The sequence below is a fragment of the Heloderma suspectum genome, chromosome 2 (assembly GCF_057233095.1).
Source record: "Heloderma suspectum isolate Gila_16-S chromosome 2, 16-S_ref, whole genome shotgun sequence".
Lineage (NCBI taxonomy): Eukaryota > Metazoa > Chordata > Lepidosauria > Squamata > Helodermatidae > Heloderma > Heloderma suspectum.
In genome coordinates this window covers 277992366-278018953 of record NC_139459.1, presented here as the reverse complement: position 1 = coordinate 278018953, position 26588 = coordinate 277992366, and the positions used below count along the sequence as shown (strand labels likewise).

General features: G+C 44.5%; 2 protein-coding genes across 5 annotated transcripts; one reads left to right on the top strand and one right to left on the bottom strand.

Annotated features, from left to right (window-relative positions):
* Positions 1 to 74: 74 nt before the first annotated feature.
* NHP2 (NHP2 ribonucleoprotein) lies at positions 75 to 4853 on the top strand. The gene is made up of 4 exons (XM_084839459.1): positions 75 to 253; positions 375 to 444; positions 1492 to 1597; positions 3493 to 4853. The coding sequence occupies exons 1-4, from the start codon at positions 97 to 99 to the stop codon at positions 3616 to 3618; spliced, it is 459 nt and encodes a 152-aa protein (XP_084695585.1). The 5' UTR covers positions 75 to 96; the 3' UTR covers positions 3619 to 4853.
* RMND5B (required for meiotic nuclear division 5 homolog B) lies at positions 4128 to 18707 on the bottom strand. Of its 4 annotated transcripts, none has more exons than XM_084839457.1 (10): positions 18490 to 18707; positions 17874 to 18047; positions 12212 to 12357; positions 8317 to 8451; positions 7859 to 7959; positions 7301 to 7467; positions 6736 to 6901; positions 6558 to 6660; positions 6271 to 6425; positions 4128 to 5696 (listed from the first exon to the last, which is right to left on the bottom strand). In XM_084839457.1, exons 2-10 carry the CDS (start codon positions 18010 to 18012, stop codon positions 5633 to 5635), a joined length of 1176 nt encoding a protein of 391 aa, XP_084695583.1. In that variant the 5' UTR covers positions 18013 to 18047; positions 18490 to 18707; the 3' UTR covers positions 4128 to 5632. The 4 variants fall into 4 exon arrangements, with proteins under 4 accessions (XP_084695583.1, XP_084695582.1, XP_084695584.1 ...); XM_084839456.1 differs by having other exon boundaries at positions 17874 to 18173; positions 18490 to 18681; XM_084839458.1 differs by lacking the exon at positions 17874 to 18047 and having other exon boundaries at positions 18490 to 18614.
* Between the last annotated feature and the right edge of the window lie 7881 nt (positions 18708 to 26588).

The following is a 26588-nucleotide window of genomic DNA, read 5'->3' as shown; positions in this document are numbered from 1 at the left end:
CTATAGTTCTTTTCCCAGCGTTCCCTGGTCTGGCACAGAAACGGAAACGCGGCAGCAGAAAAGCACGTGGGTGCGTGTTCCTTCAGGGCGGTAGCCATGGGTCGAGTCAAGCATCAGGAGGCGGGGGAAGCGCCGGAGCCTGCGGCGACCCCGGAGCGGTCCTACCACGAGCTGGTGGAGAACGTGAACGCGATCGCGCGGCCTCTGGCCTCCCGCAAGCTCACGCGCAAGCTTTACAAGTGCATCAAGAAAGGTGCGAGAGGAGGAGCCCTTGCTGCGGCCTCCGCCTGGGGCGGCGGGAGCGCGCAGGGCCCCGCTTCAGGCTGGCTGTCCTGCTGGGCTTCGTGCTAAAAAATCTCCTGTTTGACTTACAGCATCAAAGCTTAAACAGATCCGGCGTGGGGTGAAAGAGGTCCAGAAATTCATCAACAAAGGCGAGAAGGGGTAAGAACCCACGATGTTGCTCGCGACGCGATTCGCCCTCGGTGCCGCCTCCGTCTCTAGTGACTGCCTCTGCCAGTCCGAAGCCTGGTATTGAACTTGGAGCTCTAGTTGAAGGGCTCTGATCCTGAACTCTCTTCGTGACTGTGTGTGTGTGTGTGTGTGTGTGTGTGTGAGAGAGAGAGAGACACGCATACACGTGTGTTGAAAAAACAAACCTCACCTCAAAAGGGCAAAGGGTTGGGGTCAACAGACTTCGTTCCTAGGGAAGTTTTCTGTTGGCTGTTACAAGCCTAGAAATCAGACAATTTCTCTGCTCCTTCCTTTGAGTACCTTGTGGTATCATGGGGTGCTTGTCAACATCATTAAAGTGGCAGCAGAAGAGCCAAGGGACAGAAGGGGCTGTGAACTGTTAATGGGAAGGAGCACAAAAAAGCAAGGTGGTAGCAGCATCACAAAAGCAATCCTGTTGTGTGTGGGAACAGGGAAAGGTGTCTTGCATGTAAATGAGTGTCGGCAAGATATTGGCTAATTTTAAAAAACCTTCAGATTCGATTCATTTGCCCTTTTCATTGGACCTTTTCATTTGGCTTCACATAGTAATATGTATGCTTATCTGTTGCGTTGCTGGGCCTCCTTGGCCCACTTTGAAATACTTCCCCCCTGTGTGTCTGTGTATCCTCCCTCTCAACTGTAAATAACACTTCAAGCATCTGCCTGATGAAGTGAGCTGTGGCCCATGGAAATTTGTCACAATACATTGTAAGGCTTTTTAAGATGCTACAGAACTTTTTGTATATGAATATTTAAGATCTCTTTGCATATATGATGTCTAGAGACACCACTAAAGCCAAATCGTAAACATGTCTATGTAGAAGTATGCCCTGCTGAGATACTTCAAGTAATAATACGGGTTGTACCCGTATTACATTATCAAAGTTGGAGAGATTAATAGTACCTCAGATTTTGTGTTTTTGTTCTCCAACCATCCATTGCTCTTTCATTCACTGCTCTATTTTGCTGATGCTGTTGTGTCTGTGTCTCTTTTAGGATCACAGTTCTTGCAGGAGACACACTACCTATTGATGTTTATTGCCATATCCCCATCATGTGTGAAGATAGGAGCCTCCCATATGTCTATATCCCCTCCAAAACGGTAATGTAAGGTTGGAGAAAAACAGGGAAGAAGCCCTCTTCCTTGCGGGCTTTGAGTAGGGACTAGAGAGCCAGTGTGGTGTAGTGGCAAGAGTGCTGGACTGGGAGTCGGGAGATCCAGGTTCTAGTCCCCACTCAGCCATGGAAGCTCACTGGGTGACCTTGGGCCAGTCACAGACTCTCAGCCCACCCCCTCTCAGCCCAACCCACTTCACAGGGTTGTTGTTGTGAGGATAAAATGGAAAGGAGGTGGATAATGTAAGCCGCCTTGGGTTCCTTGCAAGAGGAAAAAAGGCGGGGTATAAATGCAATAAATAAATAAATAAATGTGGGATGGGAAATAAGGATTCTATGAAACATTACATCTGTTATCCCTTTTTCTCACACCTGTTTTTCCTATCTGAACAGGCCCAAGATTTCCCTTAGCCAAGACTTTACTGTTTCTTACAAACTGCTTTTCTGCCTTCATTCATTGAAGTGCACTTGGAAATACCAGAGATTATTAGATGTACCAGTAATACAGGGTTTAACTATGAGCAAAGCTGTACAGCACACCGTTTTGCACCCTTCCACCTTCACTTGTTCTGAGTATGTGGCAGGAGCAGGACTTCTAGGTTCAGAATGCAGTAACATACTAGTAGCAATGAAAGTTAGAAGATATGAACAGAATGAGTATATTGTGTGTTTAGGCTATAGGTCATTATAACACTAAAAGCAATTTCAACAGACGATTAAACAATTGTACAACGGTTATCGGAAGAGAGCTGATGGAATAGGCAGTAGCCCGCTAGGGACATATGCACAGGATAATGGGGGAGGGTTCTGGCCAAAAATTCCTTAGCAATAGAAGTTTCCACCCATGTGTGGGATCCACAGAAACCACAAAGAACATAAAAATAACCACAAAATATAATCATGGTAATATTGTTGCTGTTGTATTAATCATACCATAGTTTAGCTGCAACTAGTGCAACACAGTACAGCCTTTTAGTTATTAATGTGTGCTAACCTCAGTGCTGAGAATTAAACAGAGTAGGCCCTAATAGTTTCTTCCTGGCCTGAGGTCAGAGCTTGCATCTGCAGGGAAGGGATAAAGATTTAGCGACAAAAGATCTTCAGCTATCCCTTCCCTGCAAATGCAGTGCTTGAGCTTGTAATACTATTTTTTAATGTTTGTTTTGGAGTTAAAGTCCTCAAACTATGGGATGGTAGGGTCTGGTAATGCAAAGCTGTGAAAATCCTTCTTAAATGTCTTGCATTAAAATCACCTAAACAAGCCTTGTGCAGTAACACTATTACCAATATGCAGACACAGCCAAAATCTCAACAGCACAGCAGAGCTATAATGGGCAGTATGCAATGCTGTCACAGTGGTAGCACTAATGACGTTGGGCTAGCAAAAACCAACAGTAGTGTGGCATCATTAGCACTTGCTAGGCAAAGGAAAAAAGCAACGATTTGCTACCAAATTTCAGTGGCAAATTGCCACTTTCCCCCTTGGCTAAAAAAAGCTAATGATGTTGTGCTAGCCTAAAACACTAATGCTGTGACAAGGTTGAATACTGCCCTCTGTCATACCAGGAGATTGGATTATCAGAGTAGCTGTGCCTTTATTTTATTTGCACACCATTGCTGACATTGGTTTCCAATTTAAGACTTCTGTAGTGTTTCATGAGTTATTCCTTATAGTAGGTAGCTCTGCATCCTGATATGGCTGGAGTCTAGTCATATTCTAGAACAGTAGATCCCCTCAACTTGCATCATGTAATATATTTGTATGAATTGGCATATAGTCTGCTGCTTTACAGTGGAGATGTCTTCATGTGCAGTTTGAGTAAAAGGTAAAGTTATATATGACCTAGGCAACTGAATGCTGTTTCCCGTTTCTCCTTTCAGGACTTGGGAGCAGCTGCAGGCTCAAAACGCCCAACCTGTGTTATCATGATCAAGGCCCATGAGGACTATCAAGAAGCCTATGATGAGTGTTTGGAGGAGGTAGAGGCTCTTCCCCTTCCTTTGTGATCATTAATGAGAGATGCAATTAAGACTCTAACTTCACTGGGCCCTGCCTATAGGTTCTATGCAGCTGACACTGATTTTTTGAAGTTTGTGTATGAGAGCTGGCTGTGCTTGGTGGGGTTGGGTAAAGAATAGGGCAGGCAGCATGATCAGCAATGCTCATGCCCACTTCAAGGGACCATTATAAACTAAGCAACTGTTTCAGAATAATATTACTGTTTTGCAGCAAATGTATGTGGAGCTGTGCAGCCTGTGTTATGGAGCTGCTCCATACCCAGCTTCGAAGGAGCAGCCTATAGCACCCTAAGGGAAACATGGAAGTAATTAAAATATTTGTAAAGATGTTGTATAAGTGTCTAGTTTGGTATGCTCTACCCCTACATATTATTACTTGTTTTCCCATGAGAGTCATATTCTGTTGAGAAGTTTTGAAAGTGATATTTTGTGGAATAGATCTGCTTTAAGGCAATGGATTTTATCAAGTTCTAAATAAAGCAACACAAAAAACCATTCACCAAGTCATCTGAAGAGAGATTTATTTTGATGTATTTTCATGCCATCCATCTCCATTCCTGGTCATAGCAGCTGCTGTGCTCCAGAGGAAAAAACAAAGATCACATGCAGTGAGAAAGCCCCTAGCTGATGTCAGTGGGCTACAGTGGCATTAGAGATATTTTTTTTTAAGGGCCTCTCATTCCAGGCCAATACAGATCTTTACTCCAAAAGATGGCAGCCTTAATTTCTAATTTAAACTTGTTAAAATGTTAAGTTGCAGGCACTTGCTCTTATATCCCTAACTTTCAAGACACAAGCTATTTGTCTTTCCATTGTACCTCTTCACAGTTGTTTGTAAATAGCCGTGATATTCCTTTTCCGAAAGGAAGCAGGCTCAGATCTTGAAGCGTTCATGAGAACAGCAAATGCAGGCTTTTATCAACTGTGCTAGTAGCTATAGTATTTACGTTCTCATCTATCTCCAAGGTGTATTACTAGTATCTCTAAAGTAGATTTAAGATCTGTTAAGGATCTGTACCCATACATCTGTATTACAGAGCCCTTCTATTACTCTGCCAAGAATTGTCAGTAATATAAAGGGGGAAAGAGTTGTATTTTTTCTTTATTTCTCAGCTATATACCTGCTTTAAGATGTCCCAGTTATGTCTGCTATTGTACCAGCTTTCTCATCCTGCACCAGTAATTATAGCTTTTTCATTTAACAGCTTGGTTGTTTCTTCCTACCCTTACTCAAAATAATACAGCAGTAGGATGCTAATATGTGTTCTCATTAAATATGAGCTTCTTCCATACAGTGTTCCTACTGTTGTGCTATGTCTCAAAATCGAAGGAGGTGTTCTTGCAGGAAGCATTAAATCTTATAATTTACTCCCACTTCATTTTCTGAAGAGCCATACTGAGTGTGGAGGTTGGTCCAAACACCACCTTTGGTAATGCCTACAGACCTGCTATTGTCCCCATTTCCTTTCCTACCTACTTTAAAGCTTTCTTCAGAATAGCAGCAAGCAGAGTTCCAAACATAAATTTTCTAACTAAAGTTAGATGTAATCCATCTTTCTGAAATTTCTTCCCAAGGCAGTGGAAGAGGAAGGAAACTCTGTAACTCTTTTCCCTTTCAAACCGATTGAAACAGAAACAGATTTTGAAATAAATCTAAGTATTTAAAAATGGCAGCAGCTCCTTGTTTACTGTTTGTGGCACATCCCCTATCTGAACAAGAAATAGAATTGTGCATGGGGAGAAGGTAAAAAGGGGGCACCAGCCACTAACGCCCCCAGGGAGGATTGATAAAGTTGTATGGTTGCAGGAGTACAGAACCTCGTGTCTTGCCTCACACAAGAGAGCTCTCTGGCCCAATGAGCTACAGTTCCCTTCCATGGCTACAGTAGCTAATACTGCTTTCAAGCAGGACACTATGCACTCCTGCTGATACATGACACCTCCCACTGAGTAGTGTCCCAACCACCCATTTTCACAAGGGCATCTCCAAGGCCTGCCAATATCAAAAGATAAGACGCTTTCCATCAGCTGGGCTCTGCTCCATGGGGCAATATGGACACTTCAACCTGCAGAAAGTGAAGAAAGAGGGATCAAAACAAGACCTTAGAATCCTGATCAGGAGCAGATTTTGCAAGGGGATCCACTTTGGAGCTGGTGTGCAGAAAATTGGCCCAGCCTCAAACTTCCCACACTGCCAGCAAGTCCTGTTGTCACATTCACCGGCCCTTCTGTATACTTGCTTCTGATATGTTAACAAAGGATTTGATTTGACCTTGGTAATGCAAGTTACTGATCTGTACCTTAGAAACTGGGTAGTGGCACTCAAGGTCTCATAGCTAGCACAGAAATACCCTGTTACCCAGCAGAAGGCAGCGCTCCCAGTGCAGCTACACCAGGTCAAACCAAGAAACTGAATGAAAGGGAGAAACTATCCTAAAAGGAAAAAGGCTTCCCAAATCTAGATGGGGAGGGGGGGTTAATCCAATCAGGTCACCACAATGTTTCCCAGAGAGTAATCAGTGAGAAAGGGGAGAGCCTGATCTCATCAGAAGGTGAATATCAACTTTTCAAGAAGGGATTTATCTTTCACTGTCTCCCGGAGTTCTGGCTAAAGTAACAGAAGTCTGCAAAGTCACTCACTTTCCTCCATTGATGAGCTTGTTGAGAGCATCTCGAGAAATAACGTGCCCACAGATTAGTTTGATAGGCGGGTTAGAATCAGTTGTCTGCTGCCGCAGGATGGGGCACGCAAAGACTGAGTGATACCAGCATTTCATCCCTAGCTCAATTTCAATCTGTTAAGAGCAGAGAATAGTTAAACCCCATGATGTTGCTGACGTAGTTACTTGTTTTACAAGGTGGTCCCCAACCCCATACCACGGCTCCTCCATCATAGCACCCTTCCCCAGACTGGGCCAGGCCCTCACCGGCAGCTCATCCTTATGGCTCCAGACACCCGTGCACTGTCTCTGCTCAATCACAGCCTTGATGTTCATCAGCACTGGAAGTGCTACGCACCCTGCAGCAAAGCTGCAAAGAGAGTGAGAGAGAGCACGCTCAGCACTGCTCAGCACTTCCCCCAGTCCCACCCATATCCAGCTTTACCTGACACTCAGAGGTGACTCCACTGAGAGTCCCAACAGGGAACAGGCATCACGAGTGAAAGTCTCACAAATCTCAGTCCAGTGACTATCATCCAGCAGGTGCCGGTATGGGGAGTTCTTAAGGCCCAACCGCAGGTACACCAAGCTGCCCATCATCACCTGAATCTCTGTGTAGAAAGAGATACAGGAAGCATAATTCATGTTAACATGCTTTCACTGACACAGTGAGCTGGCCTGTTATGGAACCAGTTATCAGAAACAATGGGACATGACAGTGAATCAACTCCCTTGTTTGCAGTCAAGGGAACCCCAAAGCTATCCCCTATTAAAAAAGGGAGGCCCCAATGATAATTAGCGCTTATGGGCTTCCTTGAAGCAACAAACTTGGGGACCAATGCCCAATGGCATGATGAGGTCTAAGGAAACACTGTGCAACAGCATTCATAACGGGGTGATCCCGGGCAGAGTTTATCACTGCAGCAGACCTAGGAGAGAAAGATCAATCCCCACCGAGAGAACTGCTATAAGGGACAAGTGCCAGAGTAAGTTTCTGGGAACAGCCTTACCTTGCTGGTGTAGGTGAGCAAAGGGCTGGAAGTGGCGGGCGTAGCTCAGGGCCTCCAGCTCCTTGCCTGGACCGCCAGCAAGGAGCCTGATGAAGTGGAGCCGGTGCAGCTGGAACTCCAGAGAGCTGTTCAGTTCTGCCAGCTGCTGTCTGTGGAAGATCGCCCAACTGGGCAAGGGACAACACTGCTCAGTACCATAGTCTACAGAGAAAGCTGGCCTTGGAGTGGTTGTCATAGCAAAGAAGAATGCTCCAATCCAAATTATGTATTTGTGGACAGTCTGGCTAGAGGCAGCTTGTAGGTGGTAGCACTGGCAGCATGTCCTTGTCATTCTCTGGGCTCAGACTTGTACAGCCCATTACAGGAACTATATTGGATGTCACAGAAGGTAAGAACTAGTAGAAGCAAAGAAGGCCACCACCCCTAAGAATGGATAAATTCACTGCCTAGTGAAGTACAAGGCTAGCTCAAGGGGCCACAACCATTCGGCTGGGAAGTGCAGTAGGAGAGGAAACAAGAACCCGAGGAGGAAAAGGGTGCATAACTCTTCGTTCTTACCTCAAAGCAGGCTCCAGGTCCTGTTTGTGCAGAGCTTCCAGTATGCTGTTAAGTTCCAGGAATGGCTTTTTGAAGTCTATATCCACATTCACAGTGGACTCCTGTGGAAGGGAAATCTGGAAGTTGACTGAGAACAAATCTCTGTCCCCTTCTCAGAAAAGGGAACAGGTGAGAAGCGGAAATGGAAATAGTCACGGATCGAGAATCAAGTAAGGCTCTACCCTCTACAGGCTAGATGGAATGAGCAGGCAGAAGAGCTGCTCTTTCCTGGAGACCTGACTGGCCAGCAGGGCCAGGCTACTGCTCCTGCAGGTGTAAGCAAGAAACAAATAGTGGCATAACTCCATGGCCACTACCAAGTAGTTCCCGGTAGCCACAGCACAATTTGGAGCTATAATTACCAATTTCTGTATACCATGCAAATACTATTCCTGCTTCTGTCTCCTAAAACCCAGTACCTGACACAGTTCCTCAGCTACTCCCAGCATCCCTTGTTGGTAGAGGTGCTCTATAATTGCCAGCACGAGGATCTGCTTCTCTTGGCACTCCCAAACCATAGCAGGGACAATGCCGCACAAGTCAGCATCAAAAGTCTGGAACAGAACAGAAAGTTAGCCATTCACAAGGGCTGAGGGGAACTCTCCTCCAACCAGTATTTCAACTCCCAAAGCAATAACTCACTTCCCACCAGCACCAAGTACACGACTGGCTGTGATTACAGATTACTGTGAAATTGGCAATAACTGCAAAAAAGTAGACAGTTCTATTGACGTGTATGTATAACAGCAGCTAGGCCATATTGCACCACACACTCATTTTATTGCAAATACAGAACAACTCTTGCATCAGTGACTTGCTCCCAATAATTCAGTATTAAAAAGAGGACATAAAGCCAATAGAGCTCAGCAACCTTAATAAAACTTGTAGATCAATATAATCACACAGAACTGAGGCAAGGAACAGGGAATGCAGAAAAGGCCTGTTGTGCACTTAAGAACTGTGGACACTCCTGCACGACATGTTTAACAGCAAAGGGAACGGTACAAGGCAGATACATGGGTGGAACCTCCCCCTTAATAGTTACTGATAGAGAGGGACTCCATGCCCAATCCTTATCTGAGTAACAACAATGTCCCTCCTTTGGTTCTTAACTGATGCACTGACCACAAACTACTGGTTTCAACTCAAGAAACTTACTGTTGGCCTAGCTCTTGCCACTGACCCTTCAGTTTAGACTTAAAAATGGGGGCAAAGTTACTTAATACAATTCTTGCAAACTGCAAAATAAGGCACTTTGCTATATTGGCAGCAGCAGAAAGGAGGCCAATCACCACATGAACTGCTGAACACAGCTGATAATGGAAACTTAGGTAGCACCTGCCTGGGAATTAGAGCTCTTTTTTCTTAAGATTTTAGCCATGTTCACTATGAAAAGTTGAACATGCCTCCCTACTTGGCAGAATTCTACGACAAGGGTGAGTAACTTTTTTTCTGTAAAGGGCTGCATTTCCTCATGGGTTAGCAGTTGGGGGCTGCGTGTCAGTGGTGAGCAGGGCCAAAGCCAAGAGTGGGTGGGACACCCCTTTCCTCTTTCTGCCACTCCCTTTTCTCTCTCCCCCCCACCCCTCTTCCTTCCAACACAGTGGGCTGCCAGGGAAGGGACAGATCACTCTTACCAGAGGTCTGAACTGACTGCATGCAAAGGGCTTTTGAAATTAGGCTGAGGGTTGCAGGCTGCCCACCCCTGGTTTAGGAGATCCTCTCTCATGGTCCCCAAGTCATATCTTTCTGCTTAATGCCCTCCCTAATGTTTTCACTCCCAGATGCCCAAGAACAACCCCCTTTCCTATTTAAATGATTTATGTGAAGAGAACTAAAACACCACCATTGTTTGATCAATACAAAGCACATATATGTATGTCCTTTACATCAAGGCTGGGGAACCTGTGGTCCTCCAGATTGTGTTCTACTACAACTCCTATCATCCCTAGCATTGGCCATGCTGGCTGGGGCTGACAGGAGTTGTGGAACAACACCTGGAGGGCCACAGGTTCCCCCACCCCTGCTTTACATGATCTATTTCACTTTGGAGAATCTTTGTATTAGGGGGAAGAGAATCTAAGATTATTTCATGCAGGAATTCTAGAGGAAATGCAGTGGTTTTGAAAGCTGAAGAACAGACAGATGTTTTTGACTTCCGTCAGAACCAATGTTGCCCTTGCAGCATTCCACGGAACCTCCACGGGACGCTATCTCAAACAGCTTTTTAAAAGATTGAAAAACCTTTTCATCTCTCCCCTGGAGTGAAAAGGGGAGGCAGGAGCAGCTCTGGATGAAGTTTTGAAAGCATAGCTCTTGCTGCACAGTAGCAGGGGGGCTAGACTCCGGGGCTAGTCTGCCAGAGCTTAATCATTGCTCAAAGCTGTCTTGAACCTCCTATCTAATTAGGAGAAATTAGGGCTGATGTGCTCCATTGTAGTTTATGGATTAAGATATACCAACAATATTTCAGGAATGGATTAAGAAATATTAATAATATTTGAGGACCTGCAAGATTTGTTTGAAGAGAAGGATGACTACACTAAGGTGAAAAAAGGGGTCTCCACCTACTCCCCCCACACCTCCCTTGGCAAAGGCTCCAACAAGTGAAAATACAGAGGAGTTACTTGCTCTGATAAAAAGTTTGTCCTTGCAATTTGCTGAACAGGCTAAGAGGTTGGATGCAATCCAAAATTCCATCACCGTCCTGCAAGGGGCTGTGGATTTAATCAACACTTCTTGGCAAAAAATGGAGGTGAAAGTTAACGAGCTGCAAGATCGGATGGCAGGGAATGAGATTACGTCACAAGCTTTTTTCAACAATTTTTCTGTTAGAATTTCTCAACTGGAGGCTTTTGAGCACAAGACAAATGTACGTATCAATGGGATTAAAGATTTACCTACTGATGTAAATTTGCCTACTTTTGTAGATAAGTTCCTGCATGAGATACTCCCTGTGCCATCTGATTATGCATTTGATACTGAGCAGGCATTCCGTGTGTCAAATGCCAAAGGGACTGGTTATACGATTATAGTTCAATTTGCAAGAATCTCCACAAAGAATTATATCCTGCATTAGGCAAGAGAGGGTGGAAACCTTTTTTGGAAACAAGATAAAGTTATGCTATTTCCAGATTACACCAAAGAAGTTGCTGATAAAAGAAGGCAATTTACCAAGGCGAGAAATATGGAAAAACAAATGAACTTACAATATCACTTAAAATATCCTGCTACATGTTGCATTTTTTCTGAAGGTCAGATGAAGAAGTTTCAGAATTATGAAATGGCGGAGGAGTGGCTAAATGGAAAATCGCTTGAGATTTCTGTTCCAGCACCATGAAATGGAATCTACAAACATGTTTTGCTAACTGGTTATGTTTAGTCTAGAAGATCCAGGTGAGGCCAGAGATTTTTTTTCTCCTTCTCTCTCTTCTTTAAACTCTTTCTTTTTAAAATGGATATGATATATTGTACTTAAATTTACTGTCTGAGGGTGTATAGAAATGTGCTCACTCATTTATATATCTAGTACAAAATATATTAGTGATTGTTGTGAGGTTGATTTTAAGCTTTATTATATAACATTATAAAATTTAATAGTGATTTGTTGTTATCATTACCCTTCTAAATTTTCTTCCTTTTTTATTATTACTAAAGATTAGTAAGATTAGTTAGTAAGATTTTTGGCTGGTTAAATTGAAGGGAAATATATGGTTACTGGAAATGAATTCTAGGCCTGCTTCCTTGTTATAAGACTGATGATATGATACTGAAATGTAAGGTTGATTACTTATGCTGTATTGAATTGTAATATTGCCAATGTTATAGGTATAATTTTTAAGTAGAATGGGATTTGAAGTTTCTGTGTAATGGAGTTTAAATTTAATCCTTTTAAATAACTTTTTTTTTCATTTTTTCATTTTTTTCATTTTCTTCCTTTTTTTCTTTTTCTCTTTTGTTATTGCTGTGTCCTCTTAAGAATACTGTACTGTTGGGAAATTGTAGCTATTGATTAGGTTGTTGGTATTGTTTATTTCATTTATAAAGATAAAAAATAGAATAAAAAGTATTTTCAGAAGAATAGACCGCTGTTTTTCAGCACTGGACTAAAAGTGTGGTGTAGATGCTGCCAAAGCACAAAATAGTAGACAAGAAGATGCACATTTCCTAGTTATAAAATGTTGGGTGCCTGAGCACATACGAGAAAAACCTTGGGATGACATTTGCTCTCATAGCTCAGGAAGGATCCAGTTTGAAATGCTTTGGTTCCCATCTTGTTCCTGAAACACAAACCAAGTTAGTCGAGTTACTCACTCTATCGATTGCTTTGCCCACTCGGGAGATGCTGCTGTGAATGTCTTTGTGGTCTGAAGCTAGGTTCTGCACAGTGTCCTTGATCTTCTTACAGCACTGGGACATAACCAGGGAGAGCGTAGCAGAAAGTGGTGTCCGTTGCAAGGCTGCAGTAGGAAAGGCACCAATATCATCATTCAGGTCAGCAACATAGCCCCTATAAGGCAAGTCTTTCTCATTGCTTGCTTACAACTTCCATCTGAAACACTTCGGTTTACCAGCAACCAGTCTTTCCTCAAATATTAGTCTTGGGAGAAAACTCCTGTTCAATAGTAGGAGATGCAATATATTATGGGACAAAGGGTGGGGGTGGGAAGAGTTTTCCCATTGCTTCTATGGAGCAAAAAAAACAGAGTGGGAACAAGTCTAGAAAGCTTGCTGCTCACAAATAAATCAAAACGCCAGTTAGATGATGGCATGAGAACATCCTGAAGCAGCAAGACACATTCCCTCTTTCATTAATCTACGAGTAGGAGCAAGACGTACAGTCTAACATTTCTGTGCTGAGTTCAGATACATACAATTGTGCCATGGGGTTCCACAGGGCTCTATTTTATCCCCCATGCTGTTTAACATCTACATGAAACCGCTGGGGGAGGTTATCCGGAGGTGTGGGCTGAGGTGCCATCAATATGCGGATGACACCCAGCTCTACCTCTCTTTCTCATCAAAACCAGGTGAGGCAGTGGCTGTTCTGAACCAGTGCCTGGGCACGGTAATGGACTGGATGAGGGCTAATAAACTGAAACTCAATCCAGACAAGATGGAGGTACTGTTAGTGGGTGGTTCGTCTGCCCGGCTAGGTGATATTCAACCTGTTCTGGAGGGGGTTGCACTCCCCCTAAGGGATCAGGTTCGTAGTTTGGGGGTGCTCTTGGATCCAGAACTGTCACTTGAGGCACAGGTGAACTCAGTGGCACAGAGCACTTTTTATCAGCTTAGGCTGGTATACCAACTACGCCCTTATCTGGACAGAGATAGCCTAGCTACAGTTATCCATGCTCTGATAACTTCTCGTCTGGATTACTGCAATGCGTTATACGTGGGGCTGCCTTTGAAAACGGTCCGGAAACTTCAGCTGGTCCAAACTAGGGCAGCAAGATTGTTAACAGGGACTGGCCTGCAAGCTCATATTACGCCAGTACTTTTCCCGCTGCACTGGCTGCCAGTCCATTTCCGGGCCCGATTCAAAGTGCTGGCGTTAACATTTAAAGCCCTTAACGGCTTGGGGCCAGGTTACCTGAAGTATCACCTCCTCCCATATGTGCCTGCCCGGACCTTAAGATCATCATCAGTGGCCCTTCTCCGTGAGCCCCTGCCAAAGGAAGTGAGGCGGGTGGCTACTAGGAGGAGGGCTTTTTCTGTTGTGGCACCCCGGCTCTGGAATGAGCTCCCTAGTGAGGTTCGCCTGGCGCCTACATTGTACTCCTTTCGGCGCCAGATGAAGACCTTTTTATTTTCCCAGGCATTTTAGCATTTTAGCTTTCTAAATTTTTATCTTTGCTATTTTAAATCTGTATTTTAAACTCCTGTACTGCTGCTAGGTTTTATTGTGGTTGTATTGTTATATTGTGGTTTTAATGTTCTATATATTTTAAATGGTTTTATTGTGTGTTGTTTGGTTTTAATTTTTGTGAACCGCCCAGAGAGCTTCGGCTATTGGGCGGTATAGAAATAAATACATACATACATACATAGTAAGCACAGTGACCATAAACAACAGCCGCAACTGATAACACAATTCTTTGCTATGCTAATTTCACATCTAGAGTATTACAAAACCCTTGGTCCTAAACAAATACAAACTAACCTAATGATAAATTCTGAATCAGCAAATTTATCCTAGAGTCAACTTTGTCTCAGACATTAATAGAAGTATAGCTTCCAAATCACGTAAAGTACTAGTTCCCCTCTACTTAGCACTGGTTAGGCCTCATCTTGAGTACTGTGTCCAGTTCTGGGCACCACACTTTAAGAAGGATGCAGACAAGCTGGAAAAGGTTCAGAAGAGGGCAACAAAGATGATCAGGTGACTGGAAACAAAGCCCTATGAGGAGAGACTGAAAGAACTGGGCATGTTTAGCCTTCAGAAGAGAAGACTGAGGAGAGATACGATAGCGCTCTTCAAGTACTTGAAAGGTTGTCACAGAGAGGAAGGCCAGCATCTCTTCTCCATCATCCTGGAGTGCAGGACACGGAATAATGGGCTCAAGTTACAGGAAGCCAGATTCTGACTGAACATCAGGAAACACTTCCTGACTGTTAGAGCAATACCAATTACCTAGGGAGGTAGTGAGCTCTCCCACACTGGAGGCATTCAAGAAGAAGCTGGACAGCCCCTTGTCAGGGATGCTTTGACTTGGATTCCTGCATTGAGCAGGGGGTTGGACTCGATGGTCTTATAGGCCCCTTCTATCCCTACTATTCTATGATTCCTCAGGAAGCTACAATGTATTGGCTGTCTTCCAGAGATATGGCCATGCTGGCTGGAGATGATGGGAGTTGTAGTCCAACACATCTAGAAGGCACCTGGTTGGGGAAGGCTGATGTAAAGGCTGTAGATACCAACTTTCCCCACAAAGATGGACTATAAGCCATCAAGATTATCATTCCTAAAGGTACCCCAGCACAGCCTCATCCACAGTTATTTCAGATTTGGGGACAGCTTGTATGGTCAGTGGCACGGCCACCGCCCAACTCCACATTATGCCGACATATTTATGGCTGTTTTAGATCAACACTTCCTCTGTTCCTGTTTCCAAATGTTTCTCCTCTACTCAACATTCATTGATAGCACTGTGATCTGGGCCCACAGGAAGGAGCCCCTTCAGAAATTCCACCAGGAACTTCAGGAAATGAACCTGTTGCTATGGACATCGCTGTGCAGCTACAGAATGGACACTCAAGCACTATATTATTCCATAAGCCTACTGACTGCTTCATATATCTACATAAAAAGGTAAAGGTGTCCCCAACCAGTCGTGTCCAACTCTAGGGTGTGGTGCTCATCTCCATTTCTAAGCCGAAGAGCCAGCGCTGTCCGAAGACACTTCCGTGCTCATGTGGCTGGAATGACTGAACACCAAGGTGCACGGAACGCTGTTACCTTTCCCACCAAAGCAGTACCTATTTATCTACTTGCAATTTCTTGCTTTCGAACTGCTAGGTTGGCAGGAGCTGGGACTGAAGATGGAAGCTCACTCCGTCACGCAGCACTCGGGTCTCGATTACCCAGAGCACACTACATGATTCACTATCTATAGTCAAGCTTACAATACAATCACATTTGCTCCAGTTCCTGGGACAGGGCCTCACACATAATTCATTTTTTAAATTATAAAAAAAACACCCCAGGCAGGCAAGAAACAGATTGACAATGCCAGACTGGTGCCCACAAAAGAAAGTGACAGGACTTGTTGTAAAATTCAGTTCCCAGCAATAAACTGCTCCAGCACATCTCCTGGGATTGCTAACTCTGGCTTCATCAATCAGCCAGAGAACCAAGGACTACTGCAAGGCTGCACCCACCTCTTCCCAGGAAGAACATAATGGTAAGGGGGAGACCCCGAGCCCCATACATCACCAGAGAAGGAACAGCTGAAGGGAGCTTGTTTTGCCCTTGCCTGCCAGAAAGATTACCAAAGAACATGAAACTAAGAACTAGCACCAGAGTTTTGCCTCCCCACCCCCCAAAATGCTTTTTCTTTTTCTGTTGTGTCTTTTAGATTCTAAGCCTGAGGGCAGGGACTGTCTTAATATTAATCTTGCTAAGCCGTTCTGGGATCCTTTTTTGAATAGTGGGGTAAAAATGCTGTAAATAAATAAATAAATAAATATCCTCAGTTATCTACAGTCAATCCTGGATAATGGACAGGTCTAAGATGGTAGGCCTGACCTCACAGACAGCTTCCTAGTCTAAAATGTTTACTCAGTACCAACCACAAGTCCTTTGAGACACTCAATATCTAGGCCCTGCCGAAAAAACAAACAGATGCCAACTCTTTACCCATACCCTACCCAGCAAAAGTAACATGTGACCTAATATCAGCTGTACTATCGGGGGCTCATTCACCTGGTTATCCTTGAACACATTATATACCATCCCCTGTCAATAATGGCCTTCTGCTATCTTTACGTAGGACAGACAGGTCAGTCTCTCCCCAAAAGAATAGATGTAAACCTGACATCAGAAAGGACAATACTAAAAAAACTAGGGGGAGAACATTTCAGTCTCCAAGGAGACACTGTTGTTGACAATTTTTTGACAAAGGGATTTCAAAGGGAGACTCTGGAGTAAAATTGCTGAATTAAATTTATTCATTTAGGTCTCAATTATTAACAAGCTTCTCTCCCTCTACTGGTGGGAAATTAGAATAGCAAAGCTAGAAAGATTGCATTATTACCAACTGCTGCTCTTTGTGTGTGGTCACTGCTTATCTCACATACAAGGAGTGGGCAGGCTTTTTTTTGTGTCTTTTTACTAGAACCCTGAGATCCACCAACCTGATCCTGGTGCAAAAGACATACACCTAGAATTAAAGAATTTGTTTTGAATACCAGAACTAAAGAACGGTCACAGTTCTTCCACACCAAACTCCTCTTCTGAAAAGCCTTTCTTCATTTCAGTGATATCATTTAGGGCAGCCTTCCCCAATCTAGTGCCCTCCAGATGTTTTGGACATCAACTTCCATCAGCCCCAGCCAGTATGGCCAATAGTCAGGAATACTGGGGGTCGTTGTCCAAAACATCTGGGGGGCAATAGCTTGGGGAAAGCTGATTTAGGGCAAAGGAGATTCATTTTTCATTACTATTGTTAAACAAATGAAAGCTAGAAATCCTTGCTGCTCAGCTGCAAATCATCCAGAGACCTACCAATAGATCTACCTTCTATCCACCCCTGTTGTATGCATTTGAGCTTTGAACAGAAGTGTGACAGGCTGTACTACTTCATTTTTACGGCCTTTTGGCCTCAGTGATTACAAGATTCCGCACCCACCTATGTTATATATTAATTGCAATTAATCATACGCTGCTCCATCTTACTGTTCCTTGCATCACTTGTTATGGTTATTGTAGCTGAAATTGTTTGTAATAGTGATTTTTAACATTTATATGTAAACCACTTAGAGATGTTCTAAGTGCCAAGTATTATTAAATAAAAAATAAATATGTCTGCCAACTGAGGATAATACCGCACACATCTGATGAAGTGAACTCTAGTCTAAAATGAAAAGCGTTGCCATAGTGACATCCTGTTAACCTGGATAGTGCCACAGGACTCTCTCTCTCTTTACGTTATCTATATTGATTGTCATCCAAAACAGAGCCAGACACACTTATGCCCAAAGCTCACCGGGTGACCGTGGGCAGTCACTATCTGTCAGCCTAGCCTACCTCACAGGGCTGTTGTGAGGATAAAATGGGAGAGAGTGTTACCTACGTACGCCGCCTTGGGCTTCTTGGAGGAAGAGTGGGATAGAGGATGCAGCACTAAAACAAAGCTGATTATTCGTTCTTGCCAGTTCAGTGGGATTCGTATCGGGCGGTACAGACCGGCAGGCTGCGGACGCGCTTGCGAAGGCCCAGCTCCGCGGCCCCCCGCTTCCACGCCCCCTCGCGTACCTGCCGTGCCGAGCTCCTCCCTCAGCTGGCTGACGTAGCGCAGCAGCTCCTCCAGGCCTCGCTCGCAGTGCTGGCCGTAGCACAGGAACTTCTGCAGCACTTTGTCCAGCTCCCTCTCTACGCAGGCGCACGGCTCCATGGGCCCAGCCCGCTGCTCTGCCTGCTGGGCACGCCCTGGAGGCGGGAGGAGGAGGAGGAGAGCCGCGTCCGGTCAGGGCCTGACCTTACAGGCAGGAGTCCGGCAGGGGCTGGTGCGTCAGGTAGAAGGGGGCGCCCCGGTCGCCATCCTCACTCCCTGGGCTGACAGGAAGGAACAGGGGAAGGTGGAGAGGACAGTCCTTAGCCCCCACTGAGGCTTAGGAGGACCGTTTAGACGGGGGGGGGGGGTCTGTGTCTGTCTGATGCTGTGTGAACGCGGCCGGGACGAACCGACAGAGTGAGGGCCCCGGAGACCTCTACCCGTCACAGACCAGGACACCTTCCTCTCACGAAATAATGTGTCCCCCCCCCCCATGCACAACAATGGTACATTCCTTTATTGGTAGGTGTGAAGGCTGGACAGAGCTATTTCGAAGGACGAATGGGGTGAAGAAGGGAAATTAAAAGAACAGCTAACCTGAATGTCCTGGAATGAGACGACAGTCTTCTTCACTCCGGGACGGTAGAATGATAATTATGTATTAATTTGGCCTTCTCCTTTCCTGATGCGGTCCTATATAGGCAAAACTGCTAAAGTTCCCTAATGATAGAACATACCATCCTCATTAGATAGGGTGTGCCTGGGATGAACCATAAACTGGCAACAGCTGGGTGGAACGAACCATTTTTTTTGGCTCGGGTAAATTGTAAGTGACGTACAGGATTGGGATGAACCATGTTGTAGCGAATCAGAGCTGCTGATAGTTTCAGAGCCCAATCAGGTTTAGCTGCGCTGCGCTTGTCAGTCTGTGGAAAGCAGTGCATCATCTAAAGGTACCTAGTAAAATGGATTAAGCATATCCACTTTAGTACTCCCACTGGTGACACAGTCCTAGTGTTTTTACTATAGCTTTTTCTGAAAAGTTCCTGTTAATTCTTCAGCTCCAGGAGTCAGACAATGGTTCAAGTCTTTTTTGTTTCTTTAACTGCACAGCTTGCTAAATATTCAGCTGCATTGCGGTAATGCACTGGTACATAGAGCTGCCCTTGAAGGTAGTTTGCAAACTTCAGCAGGTCCAAAATGCCAGATCACATACAGGGAGCATATTAGGCCAATTCTGCAAGAGCTCCAGTAGCTTCCAGTTATTCAAAGTGTTGATTTTGACATTTAAGGCCCTAAAACAGCCTTTGCTAGGATATGTCGGAGAATTCTCCTGTATGCCCCCAAGAACTGAGATCTAACAAGCCCTATTTTGAGTTCCACCACTGAGGGGAGACGCACTTGTTTTCTGCTAACAGTAATAACTTCTTTCAGTGATGGTTTCAACCTTGTGGAACTTCCTTCGGAGGGAGACCTCCCCAGATCTGCATTACTGGCCCTTTCAGAAGGGCAATAAAATACTTTTTAAAAATTCTGCTGGCCTTTTAAATATCTCCTGCTGGCATATGCATTTGATTGTTGCTTTTTGTTTTATCCATTACATTATTGTTACTTGTGTTGTTTTTATTTTGTTGTATGCCACTTTCAGAAATGCACAACTGAAAAGTAGCACATATATGGAAATAATACATAAATAAATAAAATTAGAACCTGGCTTTGTTCTCAGACTGCAGAGGAGAGCCTAGAACTATAATTCAGTGTGATATGAGTTTAGAAACAAGCTAATAATTGAATATAATTATATATTGGACTGCTGGTTCGAGGTGCTTTATGCTGCTCTTTTAGTTTTACTATTTTAGTTATTGGTGTTATTTTTAAAATGTTTTTATAGCCTCTTTGGGAAAACTTTGTTTGAAAGGTGGCATAGAAATCTTTTACAATAAACACAGTTATCAACCAGTCCCAAACCAAATATTTGAAGGCCATAGTCATATCAGTGGAGGCTGGTGGCTCTAATTTCAGTGGGGCTGTGATTCCACTCTGCATTTTAGTCAGAACCAGCCAGAACGTTAAAGGAGCTATCCAAGGGGTTGAAACGTATCCCCAAAATGGGTTTAGCACCATGGATAGCTCCTTTAGAGTTCTGGCTGGTTCTGATTGAAACCCAAGAGTGGAATCACAGCCCCACCGAAATCAGAATCACCAGGCTCCGCTGAGTCATATTACAGTGGGACAGACTCCACTTGAACCAAAATGGAACCAGACTGCTGGCACTAAACATAAAAAGGGGGGCACAGCAGCTTTTAAACTAAAACCTGGGGGAAAGCCGACAGGAGCTGGGAAGCATCTGGTTCGGGTTAAATCATCCCAAAGGGATGAAGATGAAAATGTTTTTGATTGCCTAAATGTAGAAGGGTAGGAAATAGGCCAGGAGTACATGGTAGAACATATTAGACAATCAAAGCAGACAACATCCCATAGCAAAAGATGCACACGCCGGAGGCATCTAGTGAGTGACACCATGTCTAGGTGTTTTTATGCAAATGCTAGAAGCCTCTGACCCAAAATGGGAGAGTTGGAGTGCTTGCTTTTAAAGCAAACTGGATATAGTGGGCATTACAGAAACTTGGTGGAGCAGAGAGAACCAGTGGGATACGGTCATCTCTGGATATAAACTCTATAGGAAGTACAGGGAAGGGCGTAGTGGAGGCAGTGTTGCCCTGTACATTAAAGCGGGCATAGTGTCAAGAGGACTAGAACACTTAAAAGGGGCAGGCTCTTCCACAGAAGTACTGTTGGTGACAATACCAGGCTCCAAAACTAATGTAGTGCTAGGAGCATGCTATCATCCCCCAGACCTGAATGCTCAGAGTGACCTTGAGATGAAAAATGAAATCAGGGAGGCCTCCAAACAAGGAAGTGTTGTAATAATGGGCGACTTCAGTTACCCCCACGTTGATTGGATAAATGCATGTTCCAGCCACGACTAAGAGGTTAAATTTCTCAATGCCCTAAACAATTGTGCCCTAGAACAGTTGGTCATGGAAAAGACTAGAGGGGAGGCAACCTTGGATTTAATCCTAAATGGTGTTGCCCAGGACTTAGTATGAGATGCAAATGTTATTGAACCAATTGGAAACAGTGATCACAATGCAATCAGATTTTATATATATTTAAGTGGGAAATTGCTAGGAAATCCCAACACAGTCACATTTGACTTCAAAAGAGGAAACTTCTCTGAAATGAACTGGTGAAAAGAAAGTTAAAAGAGGGAGTCAAGAGGATTAAATCCCTTCAAAATGCTTGGAGATTACTCAAAACCCAGAGGCCATAACAGAAGCCCAGCTAAAATGTATTCCACAGGTTAGGAAAGGTAGCACCAAGTCCAAGAGGTTGCTGGCATGGTTAACGAGCAGTGTTACGGGAGCTATTAGAGAAAAGAGAGCTTCCTTCAGAAAATGGAAGTCTTGCCCAAGTGAGGAAAACAAAAGGGAGCAGAAGCTTGCACAAAGGCGATGCAAGCAGACAATAAGAGATGCAGAAAAGCATTTTGAAGAGCATATCGCTAACAACATCAAGGCCAACAATAAAGAATTCTTTAAATATATCAGAAGCAGAAAATCAGCTAGGGAGGCAGTTGGGCCATTGGATGACAATGGAGTTAAAAGAGTACTGAAGGAGGACAAGGATATTGCAGTGAAGCGGAATGAATTCTTTTCATCCATCTTCACTGCAGAAGATGTAGGAGAGAGACCTGTGCCTGAACAGGTTTTCGGGAAGGGAGTCTGAGGAACTGAGGCAAATAGTGGTGACGAAAGATGAAGTTCTCAACCTTACTGATAAATTGAAAGCAAATAAATTACTGGGCCCAGATGGTATTCATCCTAGAGTTCTCAAAGAACTCAATTATGAAATTGCTGATCTTCTAACCAAAATATGCAACGTGTCCCTAAGATCAGCCTCTATACCAGGAGATTGGAAGATGGCCAATGTAACACCAATTTTCAGAAAGGAATCCAGGGGGGATCTGGGAAATTACAGACCGGTTAGCTTAACGTCTGTTCTGGGTAAATTGGTTGAAGGCATTATTAAAGCTAAAATTAGTAAGCATATAGCAGGACAAACCCTGCTGGAAAAGGATCAACATGGCTTCCACAAAGGTAAGTCCTGTCTCACTAGCCTTTTAGAGTTCTTTGAGAGTGTCAATAAACATGTAGACAGGGGTGATCCAGAAGACATTGTTTACTTGGACTTCCAAAGGGCTTTTGACAAAGTCCCTCACCAAAGACTCCTGAGCAAACGTAGCAGTCATGGAATAAGAGGACCGGTCCTCTTATGGATCAGTAACTGGTTAAAGAACAGAAAGCAGAGAGAAGGAATAAATGGTAAATTCTCCCAGTGGAGTGAAGTAAATAGTGGGGTCCCACAGGGATCTGTATTAGGACCAAGGCTTCTCAACCTGTTCATAAATGATATGGAATTAGGAGTGAGCAGCGAAGTGGCCAAGTTTGTCGATGACACCAAATTATTTAGGATTGTTAAAACAAAAAGGGATTGTGAAGAGCTCCAAAAGGATCTCTCCAAACTGGGAGAATGGGCATCTAAATGGCAAATGCGGTTCAGTGTAAGCAAGTATAAAGTGATGCACGTTGGGGCAAAAAATCCCAACTTCAAGTATAGCCTGATGGGATCTGAGCTAGCAGTGACCAATCAGGAGAAAGATCTTGGGGTTGACAGCTCAGGTTGTGGTGGACAGCTCAATGAAGATGTCAACCCAGTGTGCAGCCGCTGTAAAAAAAGGCAAACTCCATGTTAGGCATAATTAGAAAAGGAATTGAGAATAAAACTGCCAATGTCATACTGCCCCTATACAAATCTATGGTGCGACCACACTTGGAATACTGTGCGCAGTTCCAGTCACCACACCTAAAAAAAGATATTGTAGAGCTGGAGAAAGTGCAGAAAAGGGCAACTAAAATGATGAAGGGGCTGGAGCATCTCCCCTATGAGAGAAGGTTACAACAGCTGGGATTGTTTAGCTTGGAAAAAAGGAGGGTGAGGGGAGACATGATACAGGTATACAAAATCATACATGGTGTGGAGAATGTGGATAGGGATACATTTTTCTCCCTCTCTAAAAATACTAGAACCCAGGATAATCCTATGAAGCTCATTGGTGGGAGATTCAGGACAGATAGAAGGACTTCACACAGCACATAGTTAAACTATGGAACTCGCTACCACAGGATGTAGTGATGGCCACCAATTTGGATGGCTTTAAAAGGGGGATGGACAAATTCCTGGAGGAAAAGGCTATCAATGGCTACTACTCCTGATGGCTATGTGCTACCTCCAGTGCCAGAGGCAGTGAGCCTATGTACACCAGTTGCTGGGGAACATGGGTGGGAGAGTGCTGTTGCGCTCATGCCCTGCTTGTGGGTTCCTGGTTGACAGCTGGTTGGCCACTGTGTGAACAGAATGCTGGACTAGATGGACCCTTGGTCTGATCCAGCACGGCTCTTCTTACGTTCTTAAGGTGTGGTAATTCATTGTGCCAAGTAAAAGCACTAGCCTTAGCCATGGCTATCTGCCAAATGGTTACCCATGTTCACGATAAAAAAGCAGCCAGTTTCTCCCTCCTCCCCATCACCTAAATTCAGATTGTAAGCTCCTTGGAGCAGGGACCTGTTTTTTGGTTACACTATTCTGTACACCATGTATACAAATGGTACTATATTTATAGCTTCTGTTGCCTCAGGGGTCTACTATGTTCTCCAAACAAAGGTCCAGGTCCTAGAAGTGTATTTTTTCTCCACAACCTGATCTTGTGAGTGCCCAGTCTCCAATAATCAAGTTGGAAATGCATAAGGACTTCGTAATTCTGGGGTCCAGGCAGCATGAGGTCATTGGGGCAGGGAGAGCAACTAATGTTCTTTGCAGAAGATTCATTCAAGAGGCAGATTGGCAGTGGTACTTTGCTTTCCAGATAACATGAAACAGCAATCACTATGAAACACACATGGTATCTATCTCATTGCTTCTCTGAGTAGTTATCAACTGGGCATTATATAGAAAACTAAGACTTGAGATGTACCATTAAAATTTGGATTATGGGTTGTATCCAGCACTGGCTGCCCACCAGCAGAACGAATTTCTCCTCCCCCTGCAGCCCTCCAAATCTGCTCCAGAGGGTTGAGAGACCCTCTGGAGTAGAGTTGGTGGTAGGAGCGCAAGGGGAAGCACTAATGCATGAGCAGAAGTCCGCTCATATGACATTGGATTTAACTCCTTGACTTTTCTTGCAAGTTTGAAGACAATTTTCCTAACCAATACAGGGGGAGGCAAGATCTTTATTATACCTTGATTAAAATTTGGTAAACTGCTACATAAAATTACTTTGGCTCATGCTTAAAATTTGGCCATCCCATATAGGGGAAGATGCTAGGGGGTGATGCCAGTGGACCTACACTGGAGCATAAGTACCTGTTTAAGTCCCTCGGTCCTACAGAAATTGACCCAGATGAACCTGTGGCAAGCCTCTAACCTTGGCTTGTGACAAACATGCAGCAGCCACATTTTTGCTAGATATAAATCCCAGAGAGAGAGAGAGGGCTGTGATGTCCAGCTAGAGAACTGGGAAATAAAATAGTAGAACTGACACTCAGGGAGAATCTTGCTAGTGAAATACACCAGACTGCAGAATACATACACAAGGCAAGTGCATCAGAATATGCTTGTGTCTTGCTCCAGCTGGATACACGGCCGTGCCTGAAGGAAATGACTTGAAGTTGTGTGAGGCCTCTGGAGGGAAGAAATTTAAAGTGGGAGTTGGAGTGACATGCTATGGTAGGAAGGGCTGTAGAGACTGGATTTCTGGGCTGGGGGCCAAGAAGGAAAAGCTGCTGTCATAGGCCTTTGGAGGAAACCCATGCCAAATCCAGGATGGCTGGAGGGGCCAGGACATCTGAGCTCTCCAAGTGTTTTTGGATCATAGCAGCCTTCCTCCTATCAGTGGCACCTGCCTGGGCCCCAGCCTCTTGGAGGGAATGAATCAGTCCTGTGGAATTCAGGAAACTGGTTTGTCCAGCAGCTCTATCAGGCAAACACTCCTGCTTCGGCCCGTGACGCCTCGACTCTTCCCTGTGGCATCGGAGCCAGCAGCTCGGTTTCTGGCTTAGCTGCCAAGTTTTGGTGCCGCCCTCTCCTAGGTTGCTCCTCAACTCCCCACAGCTGTAATTGATGGGTGGAAACCTGCTCTGGGGATTTGGGAGTGAGGCGCCAACAGAGCCCTGGACTGGCGTGGGCACAGTGAAACAAACAAGATATTTCAACAGATAGTTGTCCCACAAGAAAAACAAGCCTTTGCAGTTTCCTGGGACCAGGGAAGTCAATTCCAACTGGGTTAGTAGGAAGTACACTCTCTCTCCAAGCCTAGTGTTCTTATGCAGTCTGCTCTGAAGATTCTTTATACAGTTCCTTTCCATCATTCACTAACCCTGGTCTGTGACTTTGGGCCTGTGGCTTGGATAGGGGCCAAGTACACAGCATAGGTATCCAATAATGGCATTACGTTTCGAGAGGTGGCAGGACTGCAGTGACTCTCGGCCATCTTATCAGACAAATAATCTATTACATGCTTAGATACTTCAACTCCAGTACGATTTAGAGAAGATTTTGCAGGGAAGGACTCTGTGAGTTATATAAGATTGGATTATTCCACACCCAGCACAGTACATGCTCCTATAGGATACATCTACCAGCCAGCATATAATCTAATTTGTTTTCTGCTCTAGAAAGTAAATTGATGCAGACAGTAAGTGCCCCAGAGCTACATAATTAACCTCTGAACAGCATATTGATAGCAACAAACAAACTATGTCAAATCCAACAGGGACCATGGAGTAGAACAAGCAATGCAAGCTGAGACCTATGGGTATCAAGGGTTGTCTCATCCAGAGTCCCACACATACCTGAAAAATTGTTAAAGGTCTGCAGCCTGATTCACACATAATGACAACCCACCGGTCAAACAACCCATAGGTTGCCATGCATGAGTGGGAAAGAATGGGCACACTGCCTGTGGCATGCCCACCACTTGTTTTTACTCAGCAACCCATGATTGGCTCTTTTGAAGGTTGTGCAGTGTGATGTATGAACCTGGACTGCTGGGTTGTTTAAGGACTAAACAACCCAGCGATTAACCCATGGTTTGTTGTTGGATTAACTGCTGGGTTGTTTAGCCCCTAAGCAACCCAGTGGGGTGGGTTTGGAGGTCACACTCAGCAACCTGCAAAAGCAGCTGATCATGGGCTGCTGAGTAAAAGCAGAAGTGGCATGTGCACTGCAGTCAGTACGCCCACTCTCTCCCGCTCATCCCTGATAACCCATGAGTTCTTTAACCCATAGGCTGTCCTTATGTGCAAACAGCCCCTGTCACTGCCGTCTTACCCAAAGCATTTCTGATATGGGCTTTCAGGATAAATGCTCTATACTGGGTAATGGTAGCCCAAATCCAATATGGTCTGAGGATGTTGACAGTATGTTTGCACTGGGAACATAGCAAGACAGCTCTCTGGCCTCACTCAGTTACTGGAGCAACACTCCCCTTAAGTGGAGAAGAAGAAGGCTTTCAGTTCAGCCAATGCCATATTCTCGCAGAAGACCACAGCACTTTCTTTATCTTCACTCTTTTCGTT

Coding starts and splice junctions, on each gene's coding strand:
- NHP2 (XM_084839459.1), top strand. CDS start 97: ATGGGTCGAGTCAAGCATCAGGAGGCGGGGGAAGCGCCGGAGCCTGCG. Junction 254..374: donor TTACAAGTGCATCAAGAAAG/GTGCGAGAGGAG, acceptor TTTGACTTACAG/CATCAAAGCTTAAACAGATC. Junction 1,598..3,492: donor TCTATATCCCCTCCAAAACG/GTAATGTAAGGT, acceptor TTCTCCTTTCAG/GACTTGGGAGCAGCTGCAGG.
- RMND5B (XM_084839455.1), bottom strand. CDS start 18,012: ATGGAGCCGTGCGCCTGCGTAGAGAGGGAGCTGGACAAAGTGCTGCAG. Junction 6,902..7,300: donor TGCTCACCTACACCAGCAAG/GTAAGGCTGTTC, acceptor CTTTCTACACAG/AGATTCAGGTGATGATGGGC. Junction 5,697..6,270: donor AAGCTCATCAATGGAGGAAA/GTGAGTGACTTT, acceptor CACTTTCTGCAG/GTTGAAGTGTCCATATTGCC.